The sequence below is a fragment of the Jaculus jaculus genome, chromosome 1, assembly GCF_020740685.1.
Source record: "Jaculus jaculus isolate mJacJac1 chromosome 1, mJacJac1.mat.Y.cur, whole genome shotgun sequence".
Classification (NCBI taxonomy): domain Eukaryota; kingdom Metazoa; phylum Chordata; class Mammalia; order Rodentia; family Dipodidae; genus Jaculus; species Jaculus jaculus.
This window is the reverse complement of record NC_059102.1, coordinates 334,569,094-334,584,600: the sequence shown is the minus strand read 5'-3', so window position 1 is coordinate 334,584,600 and position 15,507 is coordinate 334,569,094. Positions and strand designations below refer to the sequence as shown.

Sequence of the window (15,507 nt, the reverse complement as noted above, 5' to 3'; positions counted from 1 at the left end):
GAAAAAAAAAGATAAACAGTAAAATGAGCTATGCCTATTATCCTAGCTACTTGGGAAGCTGAGACAGGAGGATCTCCAATTCAAGGTTCCAATTTGATAGCCTGACTCCACATTTTAAGCCATGTGACTTTTAATTACTTGATAAAAGTAAGTAAATTTTATTTCAATTTGAACTGTGCTTGACGTTTCCTCGTTTGTTTGGGCTTTAAACAAATACAACACTGTTTATAGATACCTTTTGGTTTCTTTATTAATCCAAGAAGTCCAAGAGGTCTGTCTCTCCTAATGTTTTTGTTGGCATTTGATTAATTTCAAGGCTTTTTGATTTTTGTCTTTAAAAGTCAGATTTAACTAAAGCCTACAGTGAGCTAAAATTTTTATGTAAACAAAGCCATATTTTGTTACATGATCTCATAAATATAATTACTGAGTTTATGTTCTAGGTCAACTTCAACTTACATAGAGGATTATTAAAAAACAACTAAATTCTCTCTGAGGTGGTGACTCATAATTTTCCAGGTATTACAAAAGATTGTAATATCCTGTTACTTAAGAGAAAGAGGCAACTGGCCTATGTTCTAGGCCAGCCTGCCTCAAGATAGAAACAAAATCCTGCCTAAGTTACTCCTAATAAAAGCATTTTCAAATGTATTAGAGGTATTGATAAAGATTATCCCCAAAATAGTTGTCATGTTTTGTCTGCCTTCATAGAAAGTATATTTCATGGAGTTTATTAATAGGAGCTATCTCAAATCAGTGGGCTATATAAAGTCTGAAGATATACATAGTGGTATTATAAAGCAAGTTTGGTTGACAGGTAGAGATGTTTTGGTGACCTAAATACTAAGGAAGCTTTTTCTCTACAATTTCCAGTAGTAAAATGGGTAACTCATTGAAGCCAGACTACTTGTTTCTTTGTCAGTAGATAGTAAGGTTAATCAATTTGGTGTAGTTTTTCTTAATAGTCTTATAAGAAAGATGGTTAATTATGGGTTGAGATGAGATGACTGAAGGAACTGGGAATGTATTTTTCAATTTTGGACATAGAATGTTAAAAATGCTTTTTGAATGGAACTTAGATCAGAATGTTAAAGTAAGCGGGTGAAGATGTGCATATGTAGAAAGTATGCTCCAAAAGTTTTATGTAGGGACATAGACTTAATGTAAATATAGCTGACATGAGACACAGGTGATGTCCTATGCTACATGGGTCACAAAGTCATAAGCACAGACATAATTCATATTCTTCGGAAGTCTAACCAGGCTAGACATAGATAAGACCCGATTACCTTATGTACTACAAATTTGAAAAATAAATTTCCTAGGTAAAAACAAACAACTTCAGAGTAAGACAAGGAATACCAGGATGCATAGCTCTTGGCTCTGTCGTTTCCTTTTGCTCTTGCTTACTGTTTATGCTATTCAAAGTCATGACAAGCTGGACTCTGGCAAAAGGAATGACACCCCCTTTATCTCACACCTCATTCAAGTTTAAGCCATGTATCCCCCGACCCTGTCCAGAGACAAAATGGCCAATTGTCTCTGATAAAGAAAAGGGAATGACAAACAGCATATAACTTTGTTTCTCTTTATAGTTCCTCTCTTTTGAACACCTAAAGTCACATCTATTAGATAAAATTTCTCAGTAGACAAAAAGTAAAATAGGTAAACTGAGTCAAGGTACCTGATCAAATTACAAGCTCCTTATATAAACCAAACATCAGACTTACCTAAAATGTATATCAGGATATAAACAGATGATAAAAAAGGGGCATCAAATAAATGATGGCTTAATGGCTAAGGTGTTTATCTGGGAAACCTAAAGACCTAGGTTTGATTCCTCAGCAACCCCATTCTTATTGCTAAACCTGAATCTGATTTAAAGCAGGTTCTTTGGTACCCCTTCTCAAGACAGTCTTCTATACCCATCAGCCCTCATAGGGGGGCTGTCAACAACTCTTGCAGACCCTCTTCACCAGAGAGGAACATGAAAGAAATAGAAGGGAAGTCATGAAACTAGTGTTAGGAGCTGGCAGCCATCTCAAGGAGAACTCTAATGTTATTAATGAGATCTTTCCTTCCACATGACCAGACTGGGATCCCAGCACCACCCTCAACCTCTTTGTCTGGACTCTGAGGCGTGGTCTCCAGGCAGCCGCTCACTCGGTGCCCTACAAATTTGCCTAAGGTGAATGAAGTGACCCAAGGGCCCACAGACTCCCCCACTGCTTTCCTAGAAAGGCTGCAGGAAGCATATGGGACAACCCCCCCCCCCCATAGATCCCGAGGCCCCTGAGAATAGGTGAGCTATTAACACTGTGCTTGTAACTCAGTCCACACCAGATATTAGAATGTAGGTTCAGAAAATAGAAGGCTTTGAGGGTAAACTTCTTTCAGAGTTGAGAAAAATTGCTACCAGGGTATATAATATAGAGATACTCCAGAAGATAGACAAGCTAAGAAAATGGCTAAGGTTATGGTGGCCACCCTCCAGAAGGCACAGGGCCAGAGCCCCACAAGCCCTTATACTTTGCTCAGTATGATGCCACCTGAAAGGCAAATATATACTGTGCTGGACCTAAGAGAGGCTTCTTTAGTACCCCATTGGCAAAGGGAAGTCAACCCATTTTTGCCTTTGAATGGACAAACCTGGAACAAGGCACCAGTGGGCAACTAACCTAGACCAGGCTTCCACAGGGGTTTAAAGATTCCCCACCCTATTTGGTCAGGCTCTTCATAGTGACTTGCAGGCCTTTCACAAGGAAATGCCTGAGGCAACTCTCCTATGATACACGGATGATCTCCTCCTAGCTGCAGAAATGGAGGAGGAATGCCTCGGCCACAGAGCATCTCCTGGACAACTTACAACATCTGGGCTATCGCGTATCAGCCAGGAAGGCTCAGCTATGTGCGTAAGGCAACCTACTAGAGACACGCACTCCAAGGAGGTAAGCAAATGCTGTCAGCCTCTAGGATTCAGGCCATCACTCAAATCCCCACTAAGAAACAGATCTGAAACAATTCCTCAGAGCTGCAGGGTATTGCAGAAATTGGATCCCAAGGTTTGCTGAATTAGCCAAGCCTCTATTTGAGGCCACAAGAGGAGCCCCCCCCCAAAAAAAAATTTTTTTTAATTGGACTTAAAATGAGAAACAAGCATCCCAAGAAGTAAAGTCAACTCTGACATCAGCCCCTGGGGCCATGGCATTGCCCAGTGGTCTACTTGTCTAAGAAGCAAGATTCAGTAGCCACTAGTTGGCCCCTTTGTCTCCAGGTTATTTCAGCTACTGCTATTCTGACAGAGAACATTGACATATTTTAACCTTGGGCCAGACTTTATCAATTATGGTTCCACATGATAGAGAGTCTTTGAAAGAGCCTCACAGACTGATGGCTCTCCAGCTCTCACGTAACCCACTATCAGGCCTTGCTCTTAGGTCAACCAAGGATACAGTTTCACTAAACCGAGGCTTTGAACCCAGCCTCACTACTGCCAGAAACTGGTGAGGCATCAACCCCTCTGCATGAGTGCCTAGAGATCCCCTCCACCTTCCATGGACTCTGCCTGGGCCTGACAGATGTGGCTTGGCCAGACCCTGATCTGGTCATGTATTCTGATGGCAGCAGCGTTGTTATGGATGGAATGAGGTATACAGGGGTGGCTGTGATGACTTTGGAAGAAACCCTATGGGCTGAGGCCCTATCTTGGGGTACATCAGCTCAGAAAGCTGAACTGATAGCACTAAGCAAGGCTCTGATATTAGGAAAAGATAAGGCAGTAAATATCTACCCAGACGGCCGTTATGCCTTTGCCACGGCACAGGTACGTGGGGCCATCTACTTGGAGTGAGGGCTATTAATAGCAGAAGATAAAGACATTTAAAAAATGAAATTTGGACTTATTGGCTGCCATTTAGATGCCTGGGTCATCAGAAAGGGGAGAGCACAGAGCGAGAGGGCGCAGACTGGCAGGCCTAGCAGCAGAGCGCTGCTCTCAGCACCCGTCAGGTTGTTTGATCATCCTCCCGGCACCCACTCTCCCTGAGAGACAAACGTTCATGGAACAGGACCTGCAGCCCACCTCTCACCTGATGAAGGAACAGACCCCACAAAGAGGATGGACGACTCTTGCTGCCCCAAGCCCTAGGGCAGAGACTGGCTAAGCAACTAACTCATTTAGGAAACAACAAGCTAGCCAAGCTAATAAGGAAAGAGCTTTTCTTTCCAGGTATGGACTCAACCATCAAGGACAGCACCACCACTATGAGGCCTTCCAACTGACAAATGCCTCCTCTGGTAAGGTGCTACCCATGGAGGCGAGAGAGCGGGAACAGAGCCAGGTAGACAACAGAGGGAAAGCCAGGTCAGTTTGGACGTAAATATTTCCTTGTTTATGATGATACCTTCGCAGGATGAGTAGAAGCATTCCCAACCAAGTCTGAGAAAGCCCGAATAGTGACCAAGGAATTGGGAGAGGAGATAATGCCCCCGCTAGGTGTTGCGCTGCAGAATAAGATCAGATAATGGGCCTGCCTTTGTGTCAAAACTCACTAGGGAATTGACCAAGACATTAGGGATTAATTGGAAATTACATTGCACCTATCATCCCCAAACTTCAGGACAGCTAGAAAGGATGAATCAGACCTTGAAGGAGACTTTAACTAAATTAACCCTAGAGACTGGCAAAGGATGGGTGGGACTCCTTCCCTTCTGCCCTGTTAAGGGCCAGGTGTACCCCTTATATAAAAGAAATTATTCCATTCAAAATTCTGTATGGAACCTCTCCCCCCATCCTGCCCAAGACGGGTCTTGAACAGATAACTGACTTTAATAATGAAAGGCTTCTTTCTATCCAAGCCTTACAAAGAGTCCAGGAGTCCCTTGTTCCGGCAGTCAAGGCTGTTTTTCAGACACACCCTGTTTGCCGCCATGCCTTTCAGCTCAGCAACAGAGTTCAGATCAAGAGACACCATATTGGGACGTTGGAAGGGCCCCCACCAGGTCATCCTAACCACTCCAACGGCCATAAAAGTGGAGGGGTCAAAATAGAAGAGGATTAGACTTACTTTTTATGAATCAAAGGGACCTATGTATGGCTTTTGGTAAAATCTGTTGCTTTTATACCAATCAGTCAGGAACAATCTGAAATATACTGGCTTCAGTTAAAGAAATCTCAAAGAAAGAGAACTTCAGAGACAAGCCACTAGTAATTGGTTTCAATCTATGTTTAGTTGGTCTCCATGGCTAACTTCCCCTGTCTCTTCTATTGCTGGCCCTCTGATACTACTGCTCTTAGGCCTTACTATAGGACCCTGCATTATTAATGTTCTAAATAGATATATAAAGAATAAATTCTGTTAAACTCATGGTATTGCAGACAGAATACACCCCCTTAGATAAAAATACCCTAGACGTCATTCTTCATAAATCAAGAATTTGACTTAGTGTCATATTAGAGGAGGAAATGAAAAATGGAATGTGAAAGGAATGGGATGACCCCTCTGTGCAATGTACCATGACCTCCATGTATCTCTTGAGATCCAGAACTCTGGAATGTACCAGCTTTCTTCTTTTTGTTTCTACCCAATAAAACCTGACCTCACATTCTATGAGTCAATGGTCTTACTTGTGCGACACCAGACCCCATATCACAGTTTCCATGAAGACACAGTAACCCACCGTCTGATTCCCACAATGGTCTTTCCACCCATTTCTATTTGCCCTGCTCTTATCACAAGGAAATACAAGTGAATGCATCTGGGGCCTGAAAGGAATCTACAAAACTGATCTAACATAACCGCACCATGCTTGGATTCCCTCTACAGCATTCACAGACCCTTCAGCCCTTACTGTCTCTGAAGACATGAAACTCTGCAGAGTTGAGGGATCCCATCTCCCTTGCTCAAGAGACTAAGTCCTGGAAGTCATCCTAATTATAAGCTAAACTTTCTTTTTCTGTTGCTTAGAACCCTTTGGCTCTAGGTGCATGGGGGAGGGAGGTTAACCATCCCAATGAAACTCAACTTCCTGATTTGTCTTAGATAAGCCTGGCATACACCTGCCGTTCTGGCATAACTACTACCCCTTTCGCCCTCTGGATTCAAGCATGGCAGAGCACCTATGCAGGAAAGACCTCAAATAATGGAGAACCACACATGAGTTTATGGGTTAAGCATCCTCTAATTTTCAGCTGTTCTTGCAAGGGATTTTGAGGGCCTCCACTAGTCAGATAATTCTTGCAATCATTCACACCAGCTCATTTATAGTTTGAGAACCTGAGTCTTTGAATTCCTTAGTGAATAACTATGCTAAGGAAGGACTTTATAATGCCAATTAAGGAACAGAATGTCAATTACTTCTGTCTGAATACTAAACCAACAAAAAGCTATGGGATGACTTCCCTCTGGGTAGAGACACCTGTGAGTCACCTTGTGCAATGGTGCCAGGTAGCAGTGTCACATTATGCCAGTAGGTGTCACTCTGTCTATGATGTATTCGAGATTATTTCCACTTCAATTCACTCATTCAGCAACTATTTACTAATTAACCACGATGTGATTGGCATGATTCTAAGACTGGAATGTAGTACAGAAGCTAAAACCACAACACTGGCCTCAGGAAGCTCAGTCTGTTGGACCTAACTTTCTAGCAGAAATCCTTTTCCTAATAAAACTCAACACAGAGACATACTTCCCTAAGCTAATAATGTGCAGTCATTCATAAAGAGCAACTCCTACAACAAAACAGAACTGGAGAAATGTTTTGTGGGAATTATGTTTCCTGTGTATTTTCTAGACTCGTGAATGTATTCAACACTCTTTCCAAACTCCAAATCACTAAAACCCAATATTAGGTATTTCTCATACAAAATAAAGGAAGTTATCTTGAGCAATAACCCAAATAGTTTAAAAAAATCTACCTACTCATAGTTTTATAAGCAGATACCATGTTATAAATTATTTAAAAGATTATTTGTAAAGTGTACTGATTCCAAAATATATTCTTTCTTCTCCGTACTTATAAAATGGCAACTGCTAAACACCACATACTTCCCAGGAGAATAGAGCACACAGAAGCAAACCATGCCTCAACTCCAGACACAGGAATGCCTCCACTGTCAAGAGCCCTATTCATACAAATCTGTAAGGCTCATGGCTATTTCCAGGACTGCAGGGTGACTTGAAGCTCAGCATAGCAATGAACAGTCACATTAGAAACAAATCTAAGGTGTGGGCAGACATGCTGCATCAAGAAAGAAGCTCGCCTACACCAAACCCACAGAGCCAGCAACCACAATGTGGGTCCATCTACTATTCAAGCACAAGGCTTTCCACAATGACAAAACAACAACAACTACTACAGCAAAAAAGGCAGAGACCAGAAAGAAAAAAGCTAGAGAAAAAGGTGGATAAAAAGATATTTTCAATTCTTAAGCAAACAAAGTCTTACCACTTTCAATTCTTTTAAGCTCAAGCTTCAGACATATAAATTTGGGAAAAGTATATTTCTAAGAATAAAACACCAGGCGAGAGAGATGGCTTAGTGGTTAAGGCGCTTGCCAGTGCAACCTAAGAACTCATGTTCGATTCCCCAGATCCCTCATAAGCCAGGTACACAAGATGATACATGTGCAAGGTCAGACATGTGCACAGGGTGGCATTGTGCATCTGGAGTTCAATTACTGTGACTGGAGGCCCTGGTGCACCAATCTTTTCTGTCTCTCACTCTCGCTCTCTTTCATTAAAAAAAAAAAAGTCCAGTGTGATGGGCTTACCTTAAAAAAATAAATAAATAAAACACCAACAGCTTCATGAGACACATGACTGGAGGTTCTCAAACTATAATTTACTGCCTCAGCTAACTAATACACTGCTCACCGCCCACAGAGTCACATGCACACTGCTCGCTGCGCATGGCATCACATGTACACAGCTCACTGCCCGTGGAGTCACATGCACACTGCTCACTGCACATGGTGTCACATGTACACAGCTCTCTGCACATGTAGTCACATGTACACTGCTCACTGCACATGGAGTCACATGCACACTGCTCACTGCACATGGTGTCACATGTACACAGCTCTCTGCACATGTAGTCACATGTACACTGCTCACTGCACATGGCGTCACATGTAGGTGTCACATGTACACTGCTCACTGCACATGGCGTCACATGTACACTGCTCACTGCACATGGCGTCACATGTACATAGCTCACTGCACGTGTAGTCACATGTACACTGCTCACTGCACATGTGGTCACATGCACACTGCTCACTGCACATAGCATCACATGTACACAGCTCACTGCACGTGAAGTCACATGTACACTGCTCACTGCACATGGCATCACATGTGCACTGCTCACTGCCCGTGGAGTCATATGCACACAGCTCACTACACATGTAGTCATATGTGCACTGCTCACTACGCATGGCGTCACATGTACACTGCTCACTGCCCCTGCAGTCACATGTACACTGCTCACTGTGCATGGCATCACATGTACACTGCTCACTGCATGTGGAGTCACATGTACACTGCTTACTGTGCATGGTGTCACATGTATACTTCTCACTGAACATGGCGTCACATGTATATTACACACTACATGTGGAATCACATGTATAACTCTCATGGAGTCACAAGCACACATCATGGAGTCACATGTACAACTCATGGAACCACATGTACACCTATTATGGAGTCACATGTACACCTCATAGAGCCACACGCACACCTCTCATGGAGTTACATGTACACCTCATAGAGCCACACGCACACCTCTCATGGAGTCACATGTACACCTCATAGAGCCACACGCACACCTCTCATGGAGTCACATATACACCTCATAGTCACATACACACCTCTCATACAGCCACATGTACACCTTATAGAGTCACATGCACACCTCTCATGCATCCACATGTATACCTCATGCAGTCATATGTATACTGTATACTCCCTGTGGAGGCACATACACACTGCACATTACTTATGGAGTCACATGTATACTTTAAAGTACAAGGACTCAATGACATCAAGTCAAAGATGAAAATTAGCATGCTTCAGAAAAGATGCTCAACTTACATGTTAAACAAGGCAGTTTCTTTCATGGAAAGTGGTACAACAGGCCTGACGAGGTAGGTCAGTAGTTAAAGGCCTTTCACGAAAGGCCTGGTGGCCCACGCTCAATTCCCCAATGCCTACATAAAGTCAGATGCACACAGCAGCATATGCATCCAGAGTTTTGTTGCAGTGGTGAGAGGGCCTGGTGTGCCCATTTCTCTCTTTCTATCTCCCTCCCTCCATCCATCCCTCTCTCTCTTCCCCCCTTCTCCCTCCCCTCCCCCTCTCTCCCTTCCTCCCTCCCTCTCTCTCTCTCCCCCTACCTCCTTGCAAATATATCTAAAACATACAAACTATCTGACAGGCCCAGTATTAGTTAGCATTTGGCATGTCTGGGATAGCAGTAAATGTAAATGCATTCAACAGAAGATATCTGTTAGCTTTACATATTCCATATATAAAAATGTATGTGGGCTGGAGAGATGACTTAGCAGTTAAGGCGTTTGCCTGGGAGCCAAAGGACCCAGGTTCAATTCCCCAGTACCCACATAATCCAGATGCACAAGGAGGCCCATGCATCTGGAGTTCATCTGCAATGGCTGGAGAACCTGGCACACCCGTTCTCTGACTGTCTCTCCTCTCCCGCCTCTTTCTCTCTCCTAGCAAATAAATAAAATAAAGTTCTTTTTAAAAAATGCATGTGTGTATGCTAGGAAAAGCAGTTTTTGGAGTACATAAAGCTCAAGGTTTGTCCTGAGCATGCCTCTAAGTTAAGTTAGCTACAAGACTTTTGGTCAAGTTACCCTGTGTGTTTTAACAACACTTTCCACCAAGATGTACATAATAGGACTGTAAGGATTGCAGAAACTGTTTTTATATAAAATACCTACTAAGGAGATGTCACACAGTAGGTACTCAAAAAATGGCTGTTATAAAGAATGCACTTTTCTTTTTGACCACTACCATGACTACGCTGAAGAGCATTGGACAACTCATCTCACGAGTGTAAATCACTCCGGCGCATCTCCTTATCATAGCACGTTCATAAAATAAAACCCTTACTCAACTGAACGACAGCAAATCTGCACCTTCTCCTTTGCACAAATGTATTTTGCATGACCTTACATGAATTGCTTAGATAAAAGCTTTTCCTCTGCTGCTTTTGTTATTTTAAAGTGCAGATGCATTTGAGTCATTTTCTCCTTTTGTTTCATATCCTTAAGATCCAAAGCTTCAAAGACAGAATGTCAGCATGCAGTCAATTTATGACTGAACTCTTCTGGAGACACTGAGGAATTACCTTGTCAATCACCCCAAGGACTCTGAAGGCCTTCAGCTCCTCGGCAGGGCTCCTTAGGTTCCAAGAGGGCCTTGAACTTAGTGATCCTGGAGGCTAATGGAAGATATCAAAGATGACACATCAATCAGGGAGGTACTTGAAGAAGACTGCCTGCTGAAGCAAATACCAGGCCAAAAGAAACTAAATTTATCATAAATCAGAGAAGGGAAAGATAAAAGGAGGAAGTTTCTGTTTGTCTGCAATGTAAAATAAAGAAAGAAAATCAAAAAGAAAAAGCAAGGAAAAAAGTTGGAAGCAAATAAATCATAACATTGAAAACAAAATTTTAAAAAGAAAATTTAATGAGGTGGAATTGTTTCTAGCACTATCATAAAACTTTCTTTAAAAAAAGTACAAATGGGCAGGAATCAATAACAATTTCATATTTATCCTACACAGACAAACAGACAGCAATAATCCAGAAGGAAGGAAGGAAAGAACAATGAGTTAGTGGGTAAACGTGGAGCAGGAGGAACACAGGCATTCGTCCTTGTCATGAAGCCGCAGTGCTCTAATGTTTCTTTACAAACAGAAATATGTAAATTCGTACATATATACCATTATGCTTTAAGAATATTCACAAATTCAATAAGGACTATCACAAACAATATTTAAAAAATTAGACTTCATAATATAACCAGTAATTATTACAACAGAAGTTGCTTAAGGGATGATTCAAATATATAACTATCTGTGAGGTGGAAAACAGTCTACTTGCTACAAAGAAGGAGGGGTCAGTGAAAAGAAGAAAAGACTTTAAAAACAATACTAACTTCCAACTATTGGTGTTAGTTTTTCTCTGGCAATAAAAAGCCTTTAGGTTAGAAAAACTCTCAGGATGCCTCCACTTGGCGTTTACAACCAGAAAGTGCTTCCATAGTTACTCCTTACATAAAAATGGTAAGGCTTCAAAGGGTGACAGGAGACACAATGCTGATTCCACACACAGAAGCCCACTACTAACAAAAACATGTTCTGATACCGAGGACATAGTTTGCCACTGTTGAGGCCGTTAAGCTGAGGAACAGCCAGGTGGCCCAGGGTACCTCCCCTGTTCCTTGCAGAGCAGCACCCAGCACCTTCCTCCTGTGGGGAATCTATGCTCAGGCACATGCTGGGAGGACAGAGAAGAAAGGCCAGCTTAGACCTGCAGTGGAAGTAGCACAGTGAAGGCCAAGCTGTCCTTGAAGTGACTTGACAGGAAAAACCCTATTTAACATCTCATACGTATGCATGAAGGGGTGTGCATATAGTTAAAGATATGGGATACACAGCCAGTGCATGGGCAAAATCTCCAGTTATCTGTCACTCAGGGTAAGGATCATCCCCATCGTACCCCAGGGAACTGGATGCTCCCTCTACTTAAACTCATCAAAAGAACCCAAGAGAAAACTCAGGGCTCCTGTATTTGCTAGAGTCCCCTCTAGTTCTGTGGAATATGTGCTAGGCTTTAATAATAATAAATCTATACTTTCACACCTACTGTACCACATCTCATACAATTCACTGTTCAAGTCACAAAGAACCTGCACTTTGCATGCAGGAACAGCCCCAAAATGAGGAGAAACAAGATGTTCTGGTTCCCCTAACATGAAGAAGGGAGTACTAAAATCCTGCTTCAGACACAGATCTTTCCAGCATTCCTGAGACTGCTTTTGTTTTCCAAACTAAACTTCTGAAAATGTGAGCCAAAACAAACCTTTCCTTCTTCCAGAGAACCTTTTCAGGCATCTTGTCACAGTCATAGAAAGCTGATTAACACAAACATAAAATTACTGTAAGGCATACACTACACCTAACCTCAGGAAATTCACAATTTACAAAACAAGGTAGTCACTAACTTCTCTGGACCAAAGCCACAGTGGTCAGTACCTTCTCTAGGCCAAAGAGACAGTGGCCACTAACTTCTCTAGACCAGAGACATGGTGATACTAACTTTCCTGGACCAAAGACACAGTGGTCACTAACTTCTCTGGAGCAAAGACATGGTGATCACTAACTTCTCTAGACAAAATTATGGTGATCACAAATTTCTCTGGACCAAAGACACGGTGATCACTAACTTCTCTGGACCAAAGACATAGTGGTCACTAACTTCTCTGGACCAAAGACATGGTGATCACTACATTCTCTGGACCAAAGTCATGGTTATCACTAACTTCTCTAGAACAGAAACATGGTGATCACTAACTTCTCTAGACCAAAGTCATGGCGATCACTAACTTCTCTGGACCAAAGACACAGTGGTCACTAACTTCTCTGGACCAAAGACACAGTGGTTACTAACTGCAATAGACCAAAGTCATGGTGATCACTAACTTCTCTGGACCAAAGTCACAGTAGTCCCTATCTTCTCTAGACCAAAGACACAGTATTCACTAACTTTTCTTTATTCTTTAAACCTCTACAAAAGTTTAAGATCAGAGAAATGAACAAAGAGAGATCATGAAATAAAATCATCAATTTGAAAACCTTGTACTTCTTACATGTACTAGCACTTAAATTACATAGAATCCTATAGATCTTCAGAGGGCACAAGGAAACATAAATCCACAAAAATGTTAAAAAGAAAAAAAGGGTTTGGAGATCATATCCAACAATCTCAGGTTCATTTTACTTTGTTCCAGATGAGAAAGCTGAGGAGCGGCTAGATTTAGCAATCTGAGAAGACAAAATGAGGTAAACTAAAGGGGGACTAAACCATACTTATATGTGGGCATGCTAGTACATGCCTCTGATCCCAACTCTAGGAAAACTGAGGCAGGAGGATCAGGAGCTTAAAGCCAACCTTGGCTATGCAATGAGAATGTCTCAAGAAAAAAACTGCAAACTTTGTGCATCTCTGTACACAGAGCTCCTGAGCCTGGGTCTCTTCTACAGGTTTTCAGCTTTGAAATACTTGCTGGGCACCAACCAGCCCAGCAACCACTCTCAGCCTCACTTAGACCATTTGTGTGCTGACACTTCACTGGAGCTGCTGATGACCCACAGAGGGTGAGACAGGACATGATCTGAAACATTTTCTAAAGAAACATTAGATTACAACCAATAGTATCAGCAAACGACATCCATGACAAAAAAGTACTTTTTTATTTGTTTTTCAAGGTGGGGGTCTTGCTCTAGCCTAGACTAACCTGGAATTCACTATTGTAGTCTCAGGCTAGGATCAAACTCACAGTGATCCTCCTACCTCTGCCTCTTGAGTGCTGTGATTAAAGATATGTGCCACCACACGCAGCAAGAAAAAATACTCACGATGTTGTTAGAGCAGGTGAACTCAAAATCTACACAATACTCAGAAAAATCCACATACTGTCATCTATACCTTGCAACTGTATGATGGAAAGGTTTGCAAACTTTACAAACTACAACCTGTGTCCTATGTTTAGACAATTTACTGTCTTTTTCTGAATTTCATTGATCTTAAAAGAGTTCAATCAAAAACATAAAAAATGCTAGCTGAGCATGATGTCATACGCCTTTAATCCCAGCACTCAGGAGGCAGAGGTAGGAGGATCACCATGAGTCCAAGGACACCTTGAGACTACATAGTGAATTCCAGGTCAGCCTGAGCTAGAGTGAAACCCTACCTCAAATCCCCCCTCCCCACCACCACCAAAAGAAAAAGAAAGAAAATGATTATATATACACACACACACATATAATATGCTATGGTAAGATTCTCACAAAGCAAATCTTGTATTAATATTAATTCTTAAATCAAAATCATCTAAGCCGGGCGTGGTGGCGCATGCCTTTAATCCCAGCACTCGGGAGGCAGAGGTAGAAGGATCACCGAGAGTTCGAAGCCACCCTGAGAATACATAGTGAATTCCAGGTCAGCCTGAGCTAGAGTGAGACCCTACCTTAGAAAACCAAAAAAAAAAAAAAAAAAAAAAAAAAATTTAAAATCATCTACAACTTAGAAAGAAATCAGTCTTCTTCAGTCAGGATTTCACCTTCTAGCAAAGCTCACTTCCTTTCTTCTTAGAAAAACTTGCTCCTCAAATTTTCTTGGAGCCTTTCAGTTATGAAATAATGAAGGAAAGAAAAGGAGGGAGAGTGTCCTGAGTCTTTACTGACCTTTGTTGCTAAGGATATGAACACAGCAATGGGAAATGTAGGTCCTCCACTGTTATCACAGATGGAAAAGGAAATGCTTTGGCGGACCACACTGCCAGAGAGGAAGGTGGGAACGACCAAAGATGTAAAAGCCAAAAAAGATTCGATTTTCTCAACTAGACAGGGTAGAGAGAAATGTTGGCACACTGATTCCAAAGAGAAGTAGTCAGCTTTGCACAAAATTTAAGATAAGTGGACAAAACCTTTCATACAAATCTGCTCACTGGTTGAAATTCAAGATCTAAGATGGTTAAGGAAATAATGAATTCACCAAACTAATCATGACACTTTTGGAAGATGTGTAACCCTAAGTCACAGTTAAGGAAATGAGCCTGTATCTGACCAGTAAACTGACAGGCTTCACAGAGAAACACACAAACTGGAGAATTACAAACCAATGCCCACTACAAAGGACACACACTACACCTGCCTCCCCCCCCCTCTGTCTCCAGCTCCCAATCCCCTCTTCTCTACCAGCCTGCCTCAAGAACAAACCACCACCAGTCCACATGAGATCACAATCAGCAGACACCCTCGGTGCACTTTCTGGTGCCTTTCCCGATGTGGTACATGTTCTTGACAGTCTCTCTGTCCTCTGTTTTGTCAACTACAGAGTTGTGTGTTCAGTTATGGTACAAGGTTTGCAAAAGGGACTGTGATCTTTTGTATAGTTCCAAAGTCTCTAGTTTGGGGCTAGGCTATACATCAACTGTTAAAAGACACTTAATGAATATGTGGCAATATGATCAGCTTTACTCTATTAGATCTATATAGTTTTCATTATACAATATGCTTGAAAGTAAAATCTGGGTTGGTCTACTTCATAGTTCTGTTCTCCAAGTGAGAAATGACACAGGAGTCCATGCTCACGCTGATTTAACTCAGTGGGTCACTCTCTGTCCCTCTCCCTCTCCCTCTAACAAATACATGAAAGTAGGAGGGGAAATAGTTGGGAAGAAGGAGTTTAGTGGA

At 42.0% G+C, this 15,507-nt stretch overlaps 1 protein-coding gene across 7 annotated transcripts in view; it reads right to left on the bottom strand.

The window, feature by feature from the left end:
* Positions 1-15,507, bottom strand: part of Rps6kc1 (ribosomal protein S6 kinase C1) — a 221,657-nt gene that overhangs the window by 80,624 nt on the left and 125,526 nt on the right. For 5 of the 7 annotated variants that reach the window (XM_045156300.1, XM_045156325.1, XM_045156336.1 and 2 more), the window contains one exon: positions 10,375-10,467. The exons of 1 other annotated variant lie outside the window; for it this stretch is intronic. In XM_045156300.1, coding sequence (XP_045012235.1) covers positions 10,375-10,467 — 93 coding nt within the window. Of the gene's footprint in view, positions 1-10,374; positions 10,468-15,507 lie in introns of those variants that run through there. One more of the 7 variants, XM_045156345.1, reaches the window with a different exon arrangement.